Below are 23,864 nucleotides of genomic sequence, written 5' to 3' on the forward strand. Positions count from 1 at the left end.
TAATGGGTTCTCTACATAGAGTATTAATGTGTTCTCTACATAGTCAGAGTACTAATGGGTTCTCTACATAGTCAGAGTGGTAATATGTTCTCTACATAGAGTATTAATGTGTTCTCTACATAGTCAGAGTACTGCTTGCTGCCTACTGTACCTGTTGATAGAAATACAGAAGTGTAGTACTGTCTTCTTTAAACTTTTCCAGGAAGTTGACTGGAATGTAGCGGACTCTCAGGTCATACCTGTGGAGAGATGAAAATAACCATACTTCAGAGTAGCAGTCTTCAACTGATGAACGTACCTCTGCTTTAGAGTAGCAGTCTTCAACTGATGAATATACCTGCTTTAGAGTAGCAGTCTTCAACTTATGAACTACCCATATTTTAGATGAGGAGTCTACAACTGATGACCTACCCATATTTTACACTATAGGAATTCTTCAACCTTTTCTTGGTCGGGGACCCCGTCCCAGGCGAACCCAAAGCACTACCCCAACACTTTATATTTTACAGTGTAGTTTGAAGCAGAAACAATCTCCTTTGTCTGTGACTCTTTCGTCTTGTGGCTCCATGAGGAAACTTCCTTTAATAATTAAACAAGGCTGTCGTACATTGGTTCACTTATGCCCTAAAATAAATGTGTTCATATGTTCCACTCCTCCTCCATCCCTGTCCCACTCCTCCTCCACCCCTGTCCCACTCCTCCTCCATCCCTGTCCCACTCCTCCTCCACCCTGTCCCACTCCTCCTCCACCCCTGTCCCACTCCTCCTCCACTCTGTCCCACTCCTCCTCCATCCCTGTCCCACTCCTCCTCCACCCTGTCCCACTCCTCCTCCATCCCTGTCCCACTCCTCCTTCATCCCTGTCCTACTCCTCCTTCACCCCTGTCCCACTCCTCCTCCATCCCTGTCCCACTCCTCCTCCACCCTGTCCCACTCCTCCTCCACCCCTGTCCCACTCCTCCTTCAGCCCTGTCCCACTCCTCCTCCACCCCTGTCCCACTCCTCCTCCACCCTGTCCCACTCCTCCTTCACCCTGTCCCACTCCTCCTCCACCCTGTCCCACTCCTCCTCCACCCCTGTCCCACTCCTCCTCCACTCTGTCCCACTCCTCCTCCATCCCTGTCCCACTCCTCCTCCACCCTGTCCCACTCCTCCTCCATCCCTGTCCCACTCCTCCTTCATCCCTGTCCTACTCCTCCTTCATCCCTGTCCCACTCCTCCTCCATCCCTGTCCCACTCCTCCTCCACCCTGTCCCACTCCTCCTCCACCCCTGTCCCACTCCTCCTCCCCCCCTGTCCCACTCCTCCTCCATCCCTGTCCCACTCCTCCTCCACCCCTGTCCCACTCCTCCTCCATCCCTGTCCCACTCCTCCTCCACCCTGTCTCCTCCACCCCTGTCCCCTCCTCCTCCACCCCTGTCCCACTCCTCCTCCATCCCTGTCCCACTCCTCCTCCACCCTGTCCCACTCCTCCACCACCCCTGTCCCACTCCTCCTCTACCCCTGTCCCACTCCTCCTCCCCCCCTGTCCCACTCCTCCTTCATCCCTGTCCCACTCCTCCTCCACCCTGTCCCACTCCTCCTCCACCCTGTCCCACTTCTCCCTTATCCCTGTCCTACTCCTCCATCCACCCCTGTCCCACTCCTCCTCCACCCTGTCCCACTCCTCCTTCATCCCTGTCCTACTCCTCCATCCACCCCTGTCCCATCCCTCCACCCCTCCTCTCACCTCCACTCTGCCTCCACGTGATGACTCTCATAGCGTTGCTCCACCTCCCCCACGGTCAGGTCTGGATGGAGCCAGTGGAGCTCATCTGACTTGAGGTGCTTCAGCAGCAGACCATAGCAGCCTTTATACTGGATGTTAGGGCCCAGTCTACCACTGGTCAGGATAGACTGGACTATAGCCTGGAGGAGAGAGACCAGTATGGAGACCGTCACAGTTAAAAGGATACTGTTTGTTCAAACACACGCTAATGAGGGGGGACAATCAAATGTATTTATGTATATTACAATCAAATGTATTTATGTATATTACAATCAAATGTATTCATGTACATCAAATGTATTTATGTATATCAAATGTATTTATGTACATTACATGTATTTATGTACATCAAATGTATTTATGTATATTACATGTATTTATGTGTATCAAATGTATTTATGTATATTAAATGTATTTATGTATATCAAATGTATTTATGTATATTACATGTATTTATGTATATCAAATGTATTTATATCAAATGTATTTATGTATATTACATGTATTTATGTATATCAAATGTATTTATGTATATTAAATGTATTTATGTATATCAAATGTATTTATGTATATTACATGTATTTATGTATATCAAATGTATTTATGTATATCAAATGTATTTATGTATATCAAATGTATGTATGTATATTACATGTATTTATGTACATCAAATGTATTTATGTATATTACATGTATTTATGTGTATCAAATGTATTTATGTATATGAAATGTATGTATATATATATATCAAATGTATTTATGTGTATTACTTGTATTTATGTACATCAAATGTATTTATGTATATTACTGTCACGCCTTGGTCATTGTATTTAGTGTTTTTGTTATATGTTTGGGTAGGCCAGGGTGTGACATGGGTTTATATGTTGTTTTTCGTATTGGGGTTTGTAGTATTTGGGATTGTGGTTGATTAGGGGTGTTGTATAGGTTTGGCTGCCTGAGGCGATTCTCAATTGGAGTCAGGTGCTTATCGTTGTCTCTGATTGGGAACCGTATTTAGGTAGCCTGAGTTCGCTTTGTATTTTGTGGGTGTTTGTTCCTGTCTCTGTGTAGTTTCACCAGATAGGCTGTAATAAGTTTCACGTTCCGTTCTGTTGTTTTTGTATGTCAGTTATTTCATGTACCGCGATTCTGTTCATTAAAGTCATGAGTAACCTACACGCTGCATTTCGGTCTGACTCTCTTCATTCAAAAGACAAAAAACGTTACAGAAACACCCACCACCACTCACAGACCGAGCAGTGTGTAAACTGGCAGGAGCTAAAGGAGGACGTTATGGACAGCAGAAGCATGGAGTATACAATGTGGGAAGAAATCGACAGGTGGGCGGCCGACCCAGAGCGAGTGCAGGAGCCTGCCTGGGATTCCCTGCAGCAATGCGAAGAGGGCTATAGACGAATGGAGTCTAAAAGGAAAACACGGTGACGCAGAGCGCAAAACGAAAGTAACCCCCAAATATTTATTGGGGGAAAGAGCAGAGAGAGAGTGGCTGAGTCAAGAGTCAGACCTGAGCCTACTCTCCCTGTTAATCGTGAAGAGCAGTTGCAGTGGGAGAGGCTGCACCACTTGGAGAATTGGACATGGGAGGAGGAATTAGAAGGTAAAGGACCTTGGGCTCAGCCTGGAGAATATCGCTGCGGTTGGAAGCCGGAAAAGCAGCCCAAAAAAATTATTGGGGGGGGCTAGAAGGGTGAATAGTTATGCCAGGTAGGAGACCTGCGCATACTCCCTGTGCTCACCATTGGGCTAGAGAGACCGGGCAGGCACCGTGTTATGCTATGGAGAACACGGTGTTTCCAGTGCGGGTGCAGAGCCAGCTGCGACACATACCAGCCCTTCCTATTGGCCGGGCTAGAGTGGGCATCGAGCCAGGTAAGCTTGGGCAGGCTCGGTGCTCAAGAGCTCCAGTGCACCTTCACGGTCCAGTCTATCCAGAGCCACCTCTACACACCAGTCCTCCGGTAGCAGCTCCCCGCACCAGGCTTCCTATGCGTGTCCTAGATCCAGTACCACCAGTTCCAGAACCACGCACCAGGCCTCCAGTGCGCCTCGCCTGTTCAGCGCAGCCAGCGCTTTTCTCCTCTCTTGCGCTGCCGGAGTCTCCCATCTGCCCAGCGCCGCCAGTGCTCCCAGTCTGCCCAGCGCCGCCAGTGCTCCCAGTCTGCCCAGCGCCGCCAGTGCTCCCAGTCTGCCCAGCTCCGCCAGTGCTCCCAGTCTGCCCAGCTCCGCCAGTGCTCCCAGTCTGCCCAGCGCCGCCAATGCTCCCAGTCTGCCCAGCGCCGCCAGTGCTCCCAGTCTGTCTGCCCAGCGCCGCCAGTGCTCCCAGTCTGCCCAGCTCCGCCAGTGCTCCCAGTCTGCCCAGCTCCGCCAGTGCTCCCAGTCTGCCCAGCTCCGCCAGTGCTCCCAGTCTGCCCAGCGCCGCCAGTGCTCCCAGTCTGCCCAGCGCCACCAGTGCTCCCAGTCTGCCCAGCGCCGCCAGTCAGCCCAGCGCCGCCAGACAACCAGTCTCTTCCAGATCTTCCCGACAACCAGTCTCTTCTAGATCTGCCCGACAACCAGGATTTACCGGAGCCTACTACCTGCCTGAGCTTCATCTCAGTACTGGGCTTCCTCTCAGTACTGGGCTTCCTCTCAGTACCAGGCTTCCTCTCAGTACCGGGCTTCCTCTCAGTACCGGGCTTCCTCTCAGTACTGGGCTTCCTCTCAGTACTGGGCTTCCTCTCAGTACCGGTCTTCCTCTCAGTACCGGGCTTCCTCTCAGTCCCGGGCTTCCCCTCAGTCCCGGGCTTCCCCTCAGTCCTGAGATGCCCCTCTGTCCTGAGATGCCCCTCTGTCCTGAGATGCCCCTCTGTCCTGAGATGCCCCTCTGTCCTGAGATGCCCCTCTGTTCCGAGCTGCCCCTCTGTCACGAGCTGCTCCTCAGTTATGTGGGGGTCTGGGTGAGGACTATTAGGCCATGGTCGGCGGAGAAGGTGGATTATCCCAGGACGCGAAGGGGAGGAAATAGGACATTTATGGAGTGGGGTCCACGTCCCGAGCCAGAACCGCCACCATGGACAGACGCCCACCCGGACCCTCCCTATGCTCTTGAGGTGCGTCCGGGAGTCCGCACCTTAGGGGGGGGGGGGGGTTCTGTCACGCCTTGGTCATTGTATTTTGTGTTTTTGTTATATGTTTGGGTAGGCCAGGGTGTGACATGGGTTTATATGTTGTTTTTCATATTGGGGTTTGTAGTATTTGGGATCGTGGCTAATTAGGGGTGTTGTATAGGCTTGGCTGCCTGAGGCGATTCTCAATCAGAGTCAGGTGATCCTCGTTGTCTCTGATTGGGAATCGTATTTAGACAGCCTGACTTTCGCTTTGTATTTTGTGGGTGTTTGTTCCTGTCTCTGTGTTGTAGTCACCAGATAGGCTGTAATAAGTTTCACATTCCGTTCTGTTGTTTTTGTATTTCAGTTATTTCATGTACCACTATTCTGTTCATTAAAGTCATGAGTAACCTACACGCTGCATTTCGGTCCGACTTTCTTCATTCAACAGACGAACGCCGTTACAATTACATGTATTTATGTGTATCAAATGTATTTATGTATATAAAATGTATGTATATATATCAAATGTATTTATGTGTATTACATGTATTTATGTATATCAAATGTATTTATGTATATCAAATGTATTTATGTATATCAAATATATTTATGTATATTACATGTATTTATGTATATTACATGTATTTATGTATATCAAATGTATTTATGTGTATCAAATGTATTTATGTATATCAAATGTATTTATGTATTTATGTATATCAAATGTATATATGTGTGTCAAATGTATTTATGTATATCAAATGTATTTATGTGTATTACATGTATTTATGTATATCAAATGTATTTATGTATATCAAATATATTTATGTATATTACATGTATTTATGTACATCACATGTATTTATGTATATTACATGTATTTATGTGTATCAAATGTATTTATGTGTGTCAAATGTATTTCTATATCCCTTTTGATGTCAACAGCTGGTCAAAGTGTAGTTAATCACCCTGATCTTCCAGGAGCTGTCACACTTGACCAGTTTGAAGTTCTTCCCCAGGGTGTTATTGGTGGAAAAACAGACTTTGAGGATCTTGGTGGGTCCTCCCTCCCCGCTGAAGGGGCTCTGTTGTGGGCCGTCGTTGTGGCCGGGGCTGGGTAGCCTCCAGGACAGGGTGGTAGTGTCTCCCTGCATCACCTCGTACATTCTCACGGTAGAGAGAATGATAACGTCATACTGATGTCACACCTGGGGAGAGGGCAGGAGAGGGAGAGTGAAAGAGGAGGGGGGAGAGAGAAAGAAAGAGGAGGGGGATTGAGAGAGGGAGAGAGAAAGAGGCGAGAGAGAAAGAGGAGGGGGAGAGAAAGAAAGAGGAGGGGGAGAGAGAGGGAGAGAGAAAGAGAAGGGGGAGAGAGAGAAAGAGGAGGGGGAGACAAAGAGGGGGAGATAGAGAAAGAGGAGGGGGAGAGAGGGACGGGGAGAGAGAAAGAGGAGTGGGAGAGAGAGGGAGAGAGAAAGAGGGAGGGGGGGGGGTTATTGCCATCATCCCCAGTTTGAGACAGAGAGGGTGGTCAGTCAGAAAGATACCAGGTAACTTTCCCACTCTGGATCCATCCAGTCAAAACCCAGAACTTCAGTTCAGCCGTGCCATGATTTATACAGTAATAATGCTATGCGGTGTACTGCAGTGTCAGATGTGGTTGTGACTCACTTTACAGTTGATTTACAGATGTGATCTACTGATATAGCCCAACATTCCTGTCTTTCACTTCATGTGAAGGCCTGTATTAATCACTAGGAAAGCTCGCAGCGGCACGGCGTGTCGGCCCTACACACACCACGTTCAGTATCTATTCTACTGTAGCAGAGAACATAGTGCTATGTAGAACCACTTGTCTCAGTAGTAGAACCCTCTGACAAAATGGTTCCAGATAGAACCCTTTCAGTACTAATCGAGTAGCAACCTTTCAGAGGTTATACAGTGGGGAGAACAATTATTTGATACGCTGCCGATTTTGCAGGTTTTCCTACTTAGAAAGCATGTAGAGGTCTGTAAATTTTTATCATGTGAGAGATGGAATCTAAAATAAAAATCCAGAAAATCACATTGTATGATTTTTAAGTTAAGTCATTTGCATTTTATTGCATGACATAAGTATTTGATACATCAGAAAAGCAGAACTTAATATTTGGTACAGACACCTTTGTTTGCAATTACAGAGATCATATGTTTCCTGTAGTTCTTGACCAGGTTTGCACACACTGCAGCAGGGATTTTTGAGCACGGGGACCTTGCGTGCGCTGCAGGATTTTATTCCATGTTACTAATGGTTTTCTTTGAGACTGTGGTCCCAGCTCTCTTCAGGTCATTGACCAGGTCCTGCCGTGTAGTTCTGGGCTGATCCCTCACCTTCCTCATGATCATTGATGCCCCACGAGGTGAGATCTTGCATGGATATCTTGCATGGAGCCCCAGACAGAGGGTGATTGACCGTCATCTTGAACCATTTTCTAATAATTGTCCCAACAGTTGTTGCCTTCTCACCAAGCTGCTTGCCTATTGTCCTGTAGCCCATCCCAGCCTTGTGCAGGCCTACAATTTTACCCTGATGTCCTTACACAGCTCTCTGGTCTTGGCCATTGTGGAGAGGTTGGAGTCTGTTTGATTGAGTGTGTGGACAGGTGTCTTTTACACAGGTAACGAGTTCAAACAGGTGCAGTTAATACAGGTAATGAGTGGAGAACAGGAGGGCTTCTTAAAGAAAAACTAACAGGTCTATGAGAGCCAGAATTCTTACTGGTTGGTAGGTTATCAAATACTTATGTCATGCAAGAAAATGCTAAATTAATTACTTAAAAAATCATACAATGTGATGTTCTGGATTTTTTTTAGATTCCGTCTCTCACAGTTGAAGTGTACCTATGATAAAAATTACAGACCTCTACATGCTTTGTAAGTAGGTAAAACTGCAAAATCAGCAGTGAATCAAATACTTGTTCTCCCCACTGTATGTGGAACCAGAGGTTATATGTGGAACCAGAGGTTATATGTGGAACAATAGGTTCTATGTAGAACAATAGGTTATATATGGAACCAGAGGTTCTATGTGGAGAGGTTCTATGTGGAACCAGAGGTTATATGTGGAACCAGAGGTTCTATGTGGAACAATAGGTTCTATGTGGAACCAGAGGTTCTATGTGGAGAGGTTCTATGTGGAACCAAAAAGGGTGCAATATGATCCGAAAAGAGGGTTCTCCTACAAGTGACATATGGTTGTATATGGCACTCTTCGTTTCTGAGCGTGTTGTGTATAAAAAAAATAAAAAAAATAAACTTCTGTTGATTTTCTTCAGAAATCATTTTGAAATAGAAACGTAACAAGCAACATTGAAGAACATTTGGAACCCCTGAAGTGTTGAACCTAAAGCCGTACTTGACATGAACCAATGACAGTAACAACATGAACTTGTTTGGCCACAAAGCTGTAAAGGATAAACACCAGAGAAATCCCCAACTCCAAACTATCAGACCTTTAACACGACACTGGGAGTGAGAACAAAAAGGAGTCTGTTTTCTTAGCTCTCTCAATAGTATGTTAAGCAACAAGCATACTTCACCCTGCTTCATTTGATGTGTTCTAATGAATGGGGGGGTGGGGAGGGGGGGTCAACACAGTAGAGAATTGTGATATTATTTTTGAAGATATTTTATCGATTCTATGACTTTCTATGGAGAAAACAAATGTTGTTAGGTAGTTAATGTTAGTTAGCGCTAGTCGGATGTACCTGCGCCAAAACTCTGCTATCTCTCCTTCTATAGCTTGGCCTGAATCTTATTTTCCAATGGCACCTCTCCTCCCACAAACAGAAACTCTATATTCTAGATGTTCCTGCCACAAAGAGAACCTCTATATTCTAGATGTTCCTGCCACAAAGAGAACCTCTATATTCTAGATGTTCCTGCCACAAAGAGAACCTCTATATTCTAGATGTTCCTGCCACAAAGAGAACCTCTATATTCTATATGTTCCTGCCACAAAGAGAACCTCTATATTCTATATGTTCCTGCCACAAAGAGAATCTCTATATTCTAGATGTTCCTGCCACAAAGGGAACCTCTATATTCTAGATGTTCCTGCCTCAAACAGAACCTCTATATTCTAGATGTTCCTGCCACAAAGAGAACCTCTATATTCTAGATGTTCCTACCACAAACAGAACCTCTATATTCTAGATGTTCCTGCCTCAAACAGAACCTCTATATTCTAGATGTTCCTGCCACAAAGATAACTTTTATATTCTATATGTTCCTGCCACAAAGAGAACCTCTATATTCTAGATGTTCCTGCCACAAAGAGAACCTCTATATCCTAGATGTTACTGCTACAAAGAGAACCTCTATATTCTAGATGTTCCTCCCACAAACAGAACCTCTATATTCTAGATGTTCCTGCCTCAAACAGAACCTCTATATTCTAGATGTTCCTGCCACAAAGAGAACCTCTATATTCTAGATGTTCCTGCCACAAAGAGAACCTCTATATTCTAGATGTTCCTGCCACAAAGAGAACCTCTATATTCTAGATGTTCCTACCACAAACAGAACCTCTATATTCTAGATGTTCCTGACACAAACAGAACCTCTATATTCTAGTTGTTCCTGCCACAAAGAGAACCTCTATATTCTAAATGTTCATCCCACAAACAGAACCTCTATATTCTAGATGTTCCTCCCACAAACAGAACCTCTATATTCTAGATGTTCCTCCCACAAACAGAACCTCTATATTCTAAATTCAAATTCAAATTCAAAAATTGGCTGACTCACTGACTGACTGACTGACTGACTGACTGACTGACTGACTGACTGACTGACTGACTGACTGACTGACTGACTGGCTGGCTGACTAACTGACTAACTGATTGACTGACTGGCTGGCTGGTTGACTAGCTGGGGAAAAGGATGTGGGGTCTGAGCCTTGGTTAAACTGGAGTGTAAGTCAAAAGGAAAGTCAAACATATCCAAACAAAAGTACTCTCCAATAGTAGCAAGTAAATCCCTACTTCTCTCACTTACAGTAGTAGTAAGTAAAGCCCTACTTCTCTCACTTACAGGAGTAGTAAGTAAAGCCCTACTTCTCTCACTAGTAGTAGTAAGTAAAGCCCTACTTCTCTCACTTACAGGAGTAGTAAGTAAAGCCCTACTTCTCTCACTTACAGTAGTAGTAAGTAAAGCCCTACTTCTCTCACTTACAGTAGTAGTAAGTAAAGCCCTACTTCTCTCACTTACAGTAGTAGTAAGTAAAGCCCTACTTCTCTCACTTACAGGAGTAGTAAGTAAAGCCCTACTTCTCTCACTAGTAGTAGTAAGTAAAGCCCTACTTCTCTCACTTACAGGAGTAGTAAGTAAAGCCCTACTTCTCTCACTTACAGTAGTAGTAAGTAAAGCCCTACTTCTCTCACTTACAGTAGTAGTAAGTAAAGCCCTACTTCTCTCACTTACAGTAGTAGTAAGTAAAGCCCTACTTCTCTCACTTACAGGAGTAGTAAGTAAAGCCCTACTTCTCTCACTAGTAGTAGTAAGTAAAGCCCTACTTCTCTCACTTACAGGAGTAGTAAGTAAAGCCCTACTTCTCTCACTTACAGTAGTAGTAAGTAAAGCCCTACTTCTCTCACTTACAGGAGTAGTAAGTAAAGCCCTACTTCTCTCACTAGTAGTAGTAAGTAAAGCCCTACTTCTCTCACTTACAGGAGTAGTAAGTAAAGCCCTACTTCTCTCACTAGTAGTAGTAAGTAAAGCCCTACTTCTCTCACTTACAGTAGTAGTAAGTAAAGCCCTACTTCTCTCACTTACAGTAGTAGTAAGTAAAGCTCTACTTCTCTCACTAGTAGTAGTAAGTAAAGCCCTACTTCTCTCACTAGTAGTAGTAAGTAAAGCCCTACTTCTCTCACTTAAAGTAGTAGTAAGTAAAGCCCTACTTCTCTCACTGGTAGTAGTAGTAAGTAAATCCCTACTTCTCTCACTTACAGTAGTAGTAAGTAAAGCCCTACTTCTCTCTTTTAAAGTAGTAGTAAGTAAAGCCCTACTTCTCTCACTGGTAGTAGTAGTAAGTAAATCCCTACTTCTCTCACTTACAGTAGTAGTAAGTAAAGCCCTACTTCTCTCACTTACAGTAGTAGTAAGTAAAGCCCTACTTCTCTCACTTACAGTAGTAGTAAGTAAAGCTCTACTTCTCTCACTAGTAGTAGTAAGTAAAGCCCTACTTCTCTCACTTACAGGAGTAGTAAGTAAATCCCTACTTCTCTCACTTACAGTAGTAGTAAGTAAAGCCCTACTTCTCTCACTTACAGTAGTAGTAAGTAAAGCCCTACTTCTCTCACTTACAGTAGTAGTAAGTAAAGCCCTACTTCTCTCACTTACGGCAGCGTAGCCTAGGGGGCGGCAGTGTAGCCTAGTGGTTAGAGCGTTGGACTAGTAACCGGAAGGTTGCGAGTTCAAACCCCCGAGCTGAAAATTTCCAAATCTGTTGTTCTACCCCTGAACAGGCAGTTAACCCACTGTTCGTAGGCCGTCATTGAAAATAAGAATGTGTTCTTAACTGACTTGCCTGGTTAAATAAAGGTAAAATTTAAAATAAAAAATAAAAATTAAACTTACAGGCGTAGTAAGTAAAGCCCTACTTCTCTCACTTACAGTAGTAGTAGTAAGTAAAGTCCTACTTCTCTCACTGGTAGTAGTAAGTAAAGCCCTACTTCTCTCACTAGTAGTAGTAAGTAAAGCCCTACTTCTCTCACTTACAGTAGTAGTAGTAAGTAAAGCCCTACTTCTCTCAATTACAGGAGTACAGTAGTAAGTAAAGTACTACTTCTCTCACTTACAGGAGTAGTAAGTAAAGCCCTACTTATCTCACATTGAAGCATAAGAACCAGTCAGCACATTGTCAACATCTGCAGCTAACATACCTGGACGGGGCCTGGTCAATACACCTCACCAGAAAACAGCCCTCGTATGGCTTGTTGTTGCAACTACACAGCACGCACCTTAGTATGTGTTCCCATATTAATATCTCTGTGATGTTATCGCTCCATAGCGGAGGACCTGGTTTATGTCTGTCTGTCTGTTAAGTCTGTGGTGTCGTTATGCAGAGCAGAGCTGGGTGTGTCTCGGTCTTTGTGTTCTCAGAGCTTCAGCTGTTGTTGGAGAGGGGTGCTGTTTTGTTAGCCTGAGGCTCTGAATTCCTCAACTAGGGCCCCGTGCATGTCTCTCACTCTGTGTGTGTGTGTGTGTGTGTGTGTGTGTGTGTGTGTGTGTGTGTGTGTGTGTGTGTGTGTGTGTGTGTGTGTGTGTGTGTGTGTGTGTGTTTGTGTGTGTGTGTGATGAGCCTGGGAGACACTCCCCACACTGTTGCTAAAAGCTAGCACCACCACCTGGGTGTGTGGGAGGGAGGGTTGGAGGTATGGAGGGAAGGAGGTATGGAGGGGGAGGGAGGTATGGAGGGAAGGAGGTATTGAGGGAAGGAGGTATGGAGGGGGGGAAGGGGGGAGGGAGGTATGGAGGGAAGGAGGTATGGAGGGAAGGAGGTATGAAGGGAAGGAGGTATGGAGGGAAGGAGGTATGGAGGGAGGGAGGTATGGAGGGAAGGAGGTATGGAGAAAGGGAGAGAGGTATGGAGAGAGGAAGGGAGGTATAGAGGGAGGGAGGGTCTAGAGGGGGCCGATATCTACATTCCTACAGCTCATGTGAGAGCTGAGATACATATTTAGGAATGGGTGAAAGCAGTGTTTACTCAGTATTTCCTGGTCAATCATTTTCATGGATTTGTTCATGTTTCAGAGCGTTTCCATAATGAATCATTCTGTGAACGCAGAAAGATTAACATGGTCAGTTGCTAATAAAGTTTTTCAGTTTGGGATGTTTTCTTTTTTACAAACGTTTGCACAGAAGGAAAGCAGAGGTACGTTTCCTGTCTTGCGTAATGGCATACCGTTCTCTATTAGTAGTTGAACTGGGAAAAAGTTGGGAATTTCTTAGTGTAACATTGTGTAACATTGGGTAACATTGGGTAACATTGAGTAACATTGGGTAACATTGGGTAACATTGGGTAACATTGGGTAACATTGGGTAACAGTGGGTAACATTGGGTAACATTGGGTAACATTGTGTAACATTGGGTTGGGTAACATTGGGTAACATTGGGTAACATTGGGTAACATTGGGTAACATTGGGTAACAGTGGGTAACATTGGGTAACATTGGGTAACATTGTGTAACATTGGGTAACATTGGGTAACATTGGGTAACAGTGGGTAACAGTGGGTAACAGTGGGTAACAGTGGGTAACATTGGGTAACAGTGGGTAACAGTGGGTAACAGTGGGTAACATTGTGTAACATTGGGTAACATTGGGTAACAGTGGGTAACAGTGGGTAACATTGGGTAACAGTGGGTAACAGTGGGTAACATTGGCTAACATTGTGTAACATTGGGTAACATTGGGTAACAGTGGGTAACAGTGGGTAACATTGGGTAACAGTGGGTAACATTGGGTAACATTGGGTAACATTGGGTAACAGTGGGTAACATTGGGTAACATTGATACAACCTCTCAGCATTGGGTAACAGTGGGTAACAGTTGGTAACAGTGGGTAACATTGGGTAACATTGATACAACCTCTCAGCATTGGGTAACATTGGGTAACAGTGGGTAACATTGGGTAACATTGATACAACCTCTCTCAGCATTGGGTAACATTGGGTAACATTGAGTAACAGTGGGTAACATTGGGTAACATTGGGTAACATTGGGTAACAGTGGGTAACATTGATACAACCTCTCTCAGCATTGGGTAACATTGAGTAACAGTGGGTAACATTGGGTAACATTGGGTAACAGTGGGTAACAGTGGGTAACATTGGGTAACATTGGGTAACAGTGGGTAACATTGGGTAACAGTGGGTAACAGTGGGTAACATTGGGTAACAGTGGGTAACAGTGGGTAACATTGGGTAACAGTGGGATAACAGTGGGTAACATTGGGTAACATTGGGTAACATTGATACAACCTATCTCAGCATTGGGTAACATTGGGTAACATTGGGTAACAGTTGGTAACAGTGAGTAACATTGGGTAACATTGGGTAACAGTGGGTAACAGTGGGTAACATTGGGTAACAGTGGATAACAGTGGGTAACATTGGGTAACAGTGGGTAACAGTGGGTAACAGTGGGTAACAGTGGGTAACAGTTGGTAACAGTGGGTAACAGTGGGTAACAGTGGGTAACAGTGGGTGGGTAACATTGGGTAACATTGATACAACCTCTCTCAGCATTGGGTAACAGTTGGTAACAGTGGGTAACAGTGGGTAACATTGGGTAACATTGATACAACCTCTCTCAGCATTGGGTAACAGTGGGTAACAGTTGGTAACAGTGGGTAACAGTGGGTAACATTGGGTAACAGTGGGTAACAGTGGGTAACAGTGGGTAACATTGGGTAACATTGATACAACCTCTCTCAGCATTGGGTAACATTGAGTAACATTGGGTAACAGTGGGTAACATTGGGTAACAGTGGGTAACATTGGGTAACAGTGGGTAACATTGGGTAACATTGGGTAACATTGGGTAACATTGGGTAACAGTGGGTAACAGTGGGTAACATTGGGTAACATTGGGTAACAGTGGGTAACAGTGGGTAACATTGGGTAACATTGGGTAACAGTGGGTAACAGTGGGTAACAGTGGGTAACATTGGGTAACATTGGGTAACATTGATACAACCTCTCTCAGCATTGGGTAACATTGGGTAACATTGGGTAACAGTTGGTAACAGTGAGTAACATTGGGTAACATTGGGTAACAGTTGGTAACAGTGGGTAACAGTGGGTAACAGTGGGTAACATTGGGTAACAGTGAGTAACAGTGGGTAACAGTGGGTAACATTGGGTAACAGTGGGTAACAGTGGGTAACATTGGGTAACATTGGGTAACATTGATACAACCTCTCTCAGCATTGGGTAACAGTGGGTAACAGTGGGTAACAGTGGGTAACATTGGGTAACAGTGGGTAACATTGGGTAACATTGGGTAACATTGATACAACCTCTCTCAGCATTAGGTAACAGTGGGTAACAGTGGGTAACAGTGGGTAACAGTGGGTAACATTGATACAACCTCTGTCAGCATTGGGTAACAGTGGGTAACAGTGGGTAACATTGGGAAACAGCGGGTAACAGTGGGTAACATTGGGTATCATTGGGTAACAGTGGGTAACATTGGGTAACAGTGGGTAACATTGGGTAACATTGGGTAACAGTGGGTAACATTGGGAAACATTGGGAAACAGCGGGTAACAGTGGGTATCATTGGGTAACAGTGGGTAACAGTGGGTAACAGTGGGTAACATTGGGTAACATTGGGTATCATTGGGTAACAGTGGGTAACAGTGGGTAACAGTGGGTAACAGTGGGTAACATTGGGTAACAGTGGGTAACATTGGGTAACAGTGGGTAACAGTGGGTAACAGTGGGTAACATTGGGTAACATCACTACAACCAAAACCCTGGTGTTGCAAGCGTCATGCTCTACCAACTGAGCCACACGAGACCCAATCTATTGTCAGTTAACATGCCTGTATTACTAGCAGACGTACAGTAACAAGGATCTCTGATGCTGGTTAGATTGAGCCACAGCAACAGATAATGGTCCTTCTGTAGCTCAGTTGGTAGAGCATGGCGCTTGTAACACCAGGGTAGTGGGTTCGATCCCCGGGACCACCCATACGTAGAATGTATACACACATGACTGTAAGTCACTTTGGATAAAAGCGTCTGCAAAATGGCATATATTATTATTATTAGATAATCAATTGAGCTGAGAGACATCTCACACACATACGCACACACACACACCTGTCCTGCCCCTTCTTCTGACACACACACACACACACACACACACACACACACACACACACACACACACACACACACTGACACCGTCGTGCCAGCACGTTAGTTGTTATGGAAACACGGCTCTCATGAGAGATCTTATCAGCCTGTGAGATACCGTAACTATTTCAACACAGACACAGACACCACACATTCTTAGAAGAAAAAGGTTCTATCTAGAACCTTAAAGGCTTCTTCACCTGTCATCATAGGGGAACCTTTTAAAGAACTATTTTCGGTTCCAGGTAGAACCATTTCGGTTCCAGATAGAAACCTTTTCAGTTCCATGTAGAACCTTTTTCGCAGAGGGCTCTACATGAAACCCAAACAGGCTTATACCTGGAACCCAAACAGGCTTATACCTGGAACCAAACATGCTTATACCTGGAACCCAAACAGGCTTATACCTGGAACCAAACAGGCTTATACCTGGAACCCAAACAGGCTTATACCTGGAACCCAAACAGGCTTATACCTGGAACCCAAACAGGCTTATACCTGGAACCCAAACAGGCTTATACCTGGAACCAAACAGGCTTATACCTGGAACCCAAACAGGCTTATACCTGGAACCCAAACAGGCTTATACCTGGAACCCAAACAGGCTTATGCCTGGAACCCAAACAGGCTTATACCTGGAACCCAAACAGGCTTATACCTGGAACCCAAACAGGCTTATGCCTGGAACCCAAACAGGCTTATACCTGGAACCCAAACAGGCTTATACCTGGAACCCAAACAGGCTTATACCTGGAACCCAAACAGGCTTATACCTGGAACCCAAACAGGCTTATGCCTGGAACCCAAACAGGCTTATACCTGGAACCCAAACAGGCTTATACCTGGAACCCAAACAGGCTTATGCCTGGAACCCAAACAGGCTTATACCTGGAACCCAAACAGGCTTATACCTGGAACCAAACAGGCTTATACCTGGAACCCAAACAGGCTTATGCTTGGAACCCAAACAGGCTTATACCTGGAACCCAAACAGGCGGTGGATGAAAGGTGATCACGGTATCAAATTGTCATCGTTGAAATGCCATTGAGTTCGTTGTCTGTAGCTTATGCCTGCCCATACCATAACCCCACCACCACCATGGGGCATTGTGTATAGGGGGAAGGAGACAGGGATACTGGAGTGATGGAGGTAGATATGTATAGGGGGAAGGAGACAGGGATACTGGAGTGATGGAGGTAGATATGTATAGGGGGAAGGAGACAGGGATAGTGGAGTGATGTAGGTAGATATGTATAGGGGGAAGGAGACAGGGATACTGGAGTGATGGAGGTAGATATGTATAGGGGGAAGGAGACAGGGATACTGGAGTGATGTAGGTAGATATGTATAGGGGGAAGACAGGGATACTGGAGTGATGGAGGTAGATATGTATAGGGGGAAGGAGACAGGGATACTGTGATGGAGGTAGATATGTATAGGGGGAAGGAGACATGGATACTGGAGTGATAGAGGTAGATATGTATAGGGGGAAGGGGACAGGGATACTGGAGTGATGGAGGTCGCTATGTATAGGGGGAAGGGGACAGGGATACTGGAGTGATGGAGGTAGATATGTATAGGGGGAAGGATACAGGGATAGTGGAGTGATGTAGGTAGATATGTATAGGGGGAAGGAGACAGGGATACTGGGGAAGGTAGATATGTATAGGGGGAAGGAGACAGGGATACTGGAGTGATGTAGGTAGATATGTATAGGGGAAGGGGACAGGGATACTGGAGTGATGGAGGTAGATATGTATAGGGGGAAGGAGACAGGGATACTGGAGTGATGGAGGTAGATATGTATAGGGGGAAGGAGACATGGATATGATAGAGGTAGATATGGGGACAGGGATACTGGAGTGATGGAGGTCGCTATGTATAGGGGGAAGGGGACAGGGATACTGGAGTGATGGAGGTAGATATGTATAGGGGGAAGGATACAGGGATACTGGAGTGATGGAGGTAGATATGTATAGGGGGAAGGAGACAGGGATACTGGAGTGATGGAGGTAGATATGTATAGGGGGAAGGAGACAGGGATACTGGAGTGATGGAGGTAGATATGTATAGGGGGAAGGCGACAGGGATAATGGATTTGGTATAATGACCACCGTTTTGTTTGGAGAAAAAAGGGGGAAGCTTGCAAGTCAAAAAACACCATCCCAACCTTGAAGCACGGGGGTGGCAGCATCATGTTGTGGGGGTGCTTTGCTGCTGGAGGGACTGGTGCACTTCACAAAATAGATGGCATCATGAGGAAGTAAAATTTGGTGGATATATTGAGGCAACATCTCAAGACATCAGTCAGGAAGTTAAAGCCTGGGTCCAATGATGGCGAGCTTTACACCAGTCCAGCTGACGCTTGGCATTGTGCATGGTGATCTTAGGCCTGTGTGCAGCTGCTTGGCCATGGAAACCCACTTCACGAAGCTCCTAACAAACAGTTATTGTGCTGACGTTGCTTCCAGAGGCAGTTTGGAATTTGTTAGTGAATGTCGTAACCGAGGACAAACTTTTTTACACGCTAAGTCTCGGTGGTCCCGTTCTGGGAGCTTGGCCTACCACTTTGCGGCTGAGCCGTTGTTGCTCGTAGACATTTCCACTTCACAATAACAGCTCTTACAGTTTGCCGTGGAAGCTCTAGCAGGGCAAAAATTTGACAAACTGACTTGTTGAAAGGGTGGCATCCTATGACAGTGCCATGTTGAAAGTCACTGAGCTCTTCAGTGTGTGTGTGTGTGTGTGTGTGTGTGTGTGTGTGTGTGTGTGTGTGTGTGTGTGTGTGTGTGTGTGTGTGTGTGTGTGTGTGTGTGTGTGTGTGTGTGTGTGTGTGTGTGTGTGTGTGTGTGTGTGTGTGTGTGTGTGTGTATAGAGTTTTTGAATGTGCATAAAGTCAGTGTAAAAACATTTAATGAAATGAAAAGGGTCCATGCAGCCATTTGGTTAGCTGTTTAGTTACTTATTTAGTTATCTATTTAGTTAGCTAGTTGGTTAGCCATTTAGTTAGCCATTTAGTTAGCCATTTGGTTAGCTATTTGGTTAGCCATTTATTTAGCTATTTGGTTAGCCATTTATTTAGCTATTTAATTAGCTAGTTGGTTAGCCATTTGGTTAGCTGTTTAGTTACTTATTTAGTTACTTATTTAGTTAGCTATTTAGTTAGCTAGTTGGTTAGCCATTTAGTTAGCCATTTGGTTAGCTATTTAGTTAGCTATTTAGTTAGCTATTTAGTTAGCTTGTTGGTTAGCCATTTAGTTAGCCATTTAGTTAGCCATTTGGTTAGCTATTTGGTTAGCCATGTATTTAGCTATTTGGTTAGCTATTTGGTAAGCTATTTGGCTAGCTATTTGGTTAGCCATTTAGGTAGCTATTTAGGTAGCTATTTAGTTAGCCATGTGGTTAGCTATTTGATTAGCCATTTGGTAAGCTATTTAGTTGGCTATTTAGCAGTCGTATGGCTTGGGGATAGAATCTGTTCGGGAGCCATACGGGGTTTTAATAGAGGTCCTGGATGGCAGGGATATCGGCCCCAGTGATGCACCTTGGTTGTCCGCACCCTCTGTATCGCCATGCGACCGGTGCAGTGGACATACCAAGCGGTGATGCAGCAAGTCAATATGCTTGTCACTGGTGCAGCTGTAGAACTTTTTGAGGATTTGAGGGCCCGTATGCTGTCGCGCCATCTTCATGACTGTTTGAATGTGTGTGGACCATTTTTATGTCTTTAGCAAATTGGATACTGTCATACTGTCATACTTAGAGATGGCCACTGGTCTTAGTGTTTGGGATATTTTGTTGTGATTTGGTGAGGGAGGATAAATTATCTGGGGAGAAAGGTTAGGTTATAATTGCCTTGTAATTATTCCTGTGCTATCAATCTGTGGAATCCATGTAGCAAAATAGAATGTAAGCTCGCAAGACTTGGGGGATGGTTGTACGAGGTTAAGGTCTTAGTGGAATAAAGGAATCTAGGTTAAGGTCTTAGTGGAATAAAGGAATCTAGGTTAAGGTCTTAGTGGAATAGAGCAATCTAGGTTAAGGTCATAGTGGAATAGAGGAATCTAGGTTAAGGTCTTAGTGGAATAGAGGAATCTAGGTTAAGGTCATAGTGGAATAGAGTAATCTAGGTTAAGGTCATAGTGGAATAAAGGAATATAGGTTAAGGTCATAGTGGAATAGAGGAATCTAGGTTAAGGTCATAGTGGAATACAGGAATATAGGTTAAGGTCATAGTGGAATAGAGGAATCTAGGTTAAGGTCTTAGTGGAATAGAGGATCTAGGTTAAGGTCATAGTGGAATAAAGGAATCTAGGTTAAGGTCATAGTGGAATAGAGTAATCTAGGTTAAGGTCATAGTGGAATAAAGGAATATAGGTTAAGGTCATAGTGGAATAGAGGAATCTAGGTTAAGGTCATAGTGGAATACAGGAATATAGGTTAAGGTCATAGTGGAATAGAGGAATCTAGGTTAAGGTCTTAGTGGAATAGAGGATCTAGGTTAAGGTCATAGTGGAATAAAGGAATCTAGGTTAAGGTCATAGTAAAATAGAGTAATCTAGGTTAAGGTCATAGTGGAATAAAGGAATCTAGGTTAAAGTCATAGTGGAATAAAGGAATCTAGGTTAAGGTCATAGTAGAATAGAGGAATCTAGGTTAAGGTCATAGCGGAATAAAGGAATCTAGGTTAAAGTCATAGTGGAATAAAGGAATCTAGGTTAAGGTCATAGTAGATTTGAGGAATTTGAATAGAAATTCCTCAACATGTCAACTGCATGTTTGTTGACACACAACAGGGAAGCATATACAGGTGGAATATCCAAAATGTCGCCCACGTCAATTGTGTGTGTGTGTGTGTACTGCTTCTTTTCTTACAGTATAAAGAGTAGTATATTCATATATAATGTTAATATATTGTATTATACAGTAGTAGTGTATAGGAAACAGTCATTACTCAAACAGGGGGGTATGTCAAGACTCTCTGTAATTAATATAGTATCATATAAGAAACAGGCATTACTCAAACAGGGGGGTATGTCAAGACTCTCTGTAATTATTATAGTATCGTATAGGAAACAGTCATTACTCAAACAGGGGGGTATGTCAAGACTCTCTGTAATTATTATAGTATCGTATAGGAAACAGTCATTACTCAAACAGGGGGGTATGTCAAGGCTCTCTGTAATTATTATAGTATCGTATAGGAAACAGTCATTACTCAAACAGGGGGGTATGTCAAGGCTCTCTGTAATTAATACAGTATCGTATAGGAAACAGGCATTACTCAAACAGGGGGGTATGTCAAGACTCTCTGTAATTATTATAGTATCGTATAGGAAACAGGCATTACTCAAACAGGGGGGTATGTCAAGGCTCTCTGTAATTAATATAGTATCGTATAGGAAACAGTCATTACTCAAACAGGTCACGTCTTGTCTGTCTCTGTAATTAATATCAGTCATTCAGGACAGGAGCTGTCTCCATTATTACGCAATAAGCATTTCTATGTATCATCACTAGTAATGTTCAATCAGCCACTGACAGAAATACCATGGGTATGACATATTTTTTATGAAATGCTCCCATAATGTTTCTTTCAAGGCATTATACACCTTCTTCTAATCCATAATATCTGTTTAACAGCTGAAAAACCAATGTCTGAAAACTGACACTACGTTTGACAGATCAGGTGACCTCCGAGGCCAAAATCCAGACCCCCCCCTGTATACCCACCTTTTCCAAAAGAGTCAGAATACAAATACTTGATATGGAGTTGGAATAGTTGATTTGGAGTTGGAATAGTTGATATGGAGTTGGAATAGTTGATATGGAGTTGGAATAGTTGATTTGGAGTTGGAATAGTTGATATGGAGTTGGAATACTTGATATGGAGTTGGAATAGTTGATTTGGAGTTGGAATAGTTGATATGGAGTTGGAATAGTTGATATGGAGTTGGAATAGTTGATATGGAGTTGGAATAGTTGAGTTGGAGTTGATAGGAATGAGTTGGAGTTGATGAGGTTGAATTGGAGTTGATAGGATGGAGTTGGAGTTGATAGGAATGATTCAGAGTCAATGAGGTTGAGTTGGAGTTGATAGGGTTGAGTTGGAGTAGGTAGAGTTGATAGGGTTGAGTTGGAGTTGATAGGTTTGAGTTGGAGTAGGTAGGGTTGAGTTGGCGTTGGCAGGTTTGATAGGGTTGAGTTGGAGTTGATAGGAATGATTCAGAGTCAATGAGGTTGAGTTGGAGTTGATAGGGTTGAGTTGGAGTAGGTAGAGTTGATAGGGTGGAGTTGGAGTTGATATGGTTGAGTTGGAGTTGATAGGGTTGAGTTGGAGTTGATAGGAATGATTTGGAGATGATAAGGTTGAGTTGGAGTTGATAGGGTTGAGTTGGAGTTGATAGGGTTGAGTTGGAGTTGATAGGGTTGAGTTGGAGTTGATAGGGTTGATAGGGTTGAGTTGGCGGAGGTAGGGTTGAGTTGGAGTAGGTAGGGTTGAGTTGGAGTAGGGAGGGTTGATAGGGTTGAGTTGGCGTAGGTAGGTTTGAGTTGGAGTAGGTAGGGTTGAGTTGGAGTAGGGAGGGTTGATAGGGTTGAGTTGGAGTAGGTAGGGTTGAGTTGGAGTAGGTAGGGTTGAGTTGGAGTAGGTAGGGTTGCATACTGCGGAGTCATAACCCCAGGTGCTGGAATGAGCGCAAACAATATTCACCTGAACAGACTTGCAGTGATAATGGAGATTCTTCCAACTCAACTCAGGTAGCAAATGCAATGCTTTCATATATCTACACTGGTAAAAGCCCTCATACCGTCAAGAAATGTCAAGCGCCTTACTGTTCTCTCCTCGGGCTTCATGTTTATATTATAACTAATATGATGGTCGAATTTTGACCGACTTCAAACGACCCACGAATAGTTTAGTTTCCAGTAAAACGTAAACAATAATTGATAACTTCAACCGCTTTGACCGGAGGTAACCGTCTGCTACCGGAATCTGAGTTTACACATCTGACATTTTAAAAACAAATTGAAGTTATTATAGTTGCGTCTTACCTAATTCAAGGACATGTTCCTCCACGAGCATCTGCACAGAAATGTTCTATAGTTATTTCTAATAGATTGGTTCCTAGTCCTGACTGACTCTATAACTCCAACAGAAGGTGTAAGTGGAACAGGTATTTACTCGAGCCAAGCCACTCCCTTGCCTTGGTAGGTAGGCTACTTCCTTATTTCTGTAGCGTGGACCTCTCTCTCTCTCTCTCTCTCTCTCTCTCTCTCTCTCTCTCTCTCTCTCTCTCTCTCTCTCTCTCTCTCTCTCTCTCTCTCTCTCTCTCTCTCTCTCTCTCTCTCTCTCTCTCTCTCTCTCTCTCTCTCTCTCTCTCTCTCTCTCTGTCAATGTCTTTTGTGTTTTAGGAAAATAAAGGATATTATTTTGTAATCAGCTTTGCAGTTTTTGTATTTTTATAACCCATAGACATATTGGTGTTGGGCTATATTTGCTGTAGGACTACAGTATATTGTCTTTGCTGTAGTAAACATGCAAAAGCTATTTCAAAGTACTGGGATAATAGATAGATCCAAATGTTTGCAGTGTGTTTTCCATTGAAAGGATTGTTTTTAATTATTTATTTTACCTTGATTTAAGACAAGTCAGTTAAGAACATATTCTTATTTACAATGACGGCCTACAAAATACAAAAGGCCTCCTGCGGGGACGGGGGCCTGGGTTAATTTTTAAATTTTTTAAATATAGGACAAAACGCACATCACAACAAGAGAGAAAACACATCCTGACATAAAGGGAGACCTAAGACAACAACATAGCAAGGCAGCAACACATGACAACACAGCATGGCAGCAACACATGACAACATAGCAAGGCAGCAACACATGACAACAACATGGTAGCAACACATGACAACATAGCAAGGCAGCAACACATGACAACAACATGGTAGCAACACATGACAACATAGCAAGGCAGCAACACATGACAACAACATGGTAGCAACACATGACAACATAGCAAGGCAGCAACACATGACAACAACATGGTAGCAACACATGACAACATAG

The 23,864-nt window shown here is 44.0% G+C and overlaps 1 protein-coding gene across 1 annotated transcript in view; it reads right to left on the reverse strand.

The window, feature by feature from the left end:
- LOC123990476 (protein-tyrosine kinase 2-beta-like) overlaps nt 1-22,996 on the reverse strand; it is an 80,384-nt gene extending 57,388 nt beyond the window's left edge. The window contains exons 1-4 of the mRNA XM_046291022.1: nt 22,842-22,996; nt 5,847-6,086; nt 1,730-1,908; nt 152-239 (exon numbers count right to left, since the gene is read on the reverse strand). Coding sequence (XP_046146978.1) covers nt 152-239; nt 1,730-1,908; nt 5,847-6,044 — 465 coding nt within the window. The 5' untranslated portion in view covers nt 6,045-6,086; nt 22,842-22,996. The remainder of the gene's footprint in view (nt 1-151; nt 240-1,729; nt 1,909-5,846; nt 6,087-22,841) is intronic.
- Between the last annotated feature and the right edge of the window lie 868 nt (nt 22,997-23,864).

The sequence above is a fragment of the Oncorhynchus gorbuscha genome, linkage group LG12 (genome assembly GCF_021184085.1).
Source record: "Oncorhynchus gorbuscha isolate QuinsamMale2020 ecotype Even-year linkage group LG12, OgorEven_v1.0, whole genome shotgun sequence".
Taxonomy (NCBI): domain Eukaryota; kingdom Metazoa; phylum Chordata; class Actinopteri; order Salmoniformes; family Salmonidae; genus Oncorhynchus; species Oncorhynchus gorbuscha.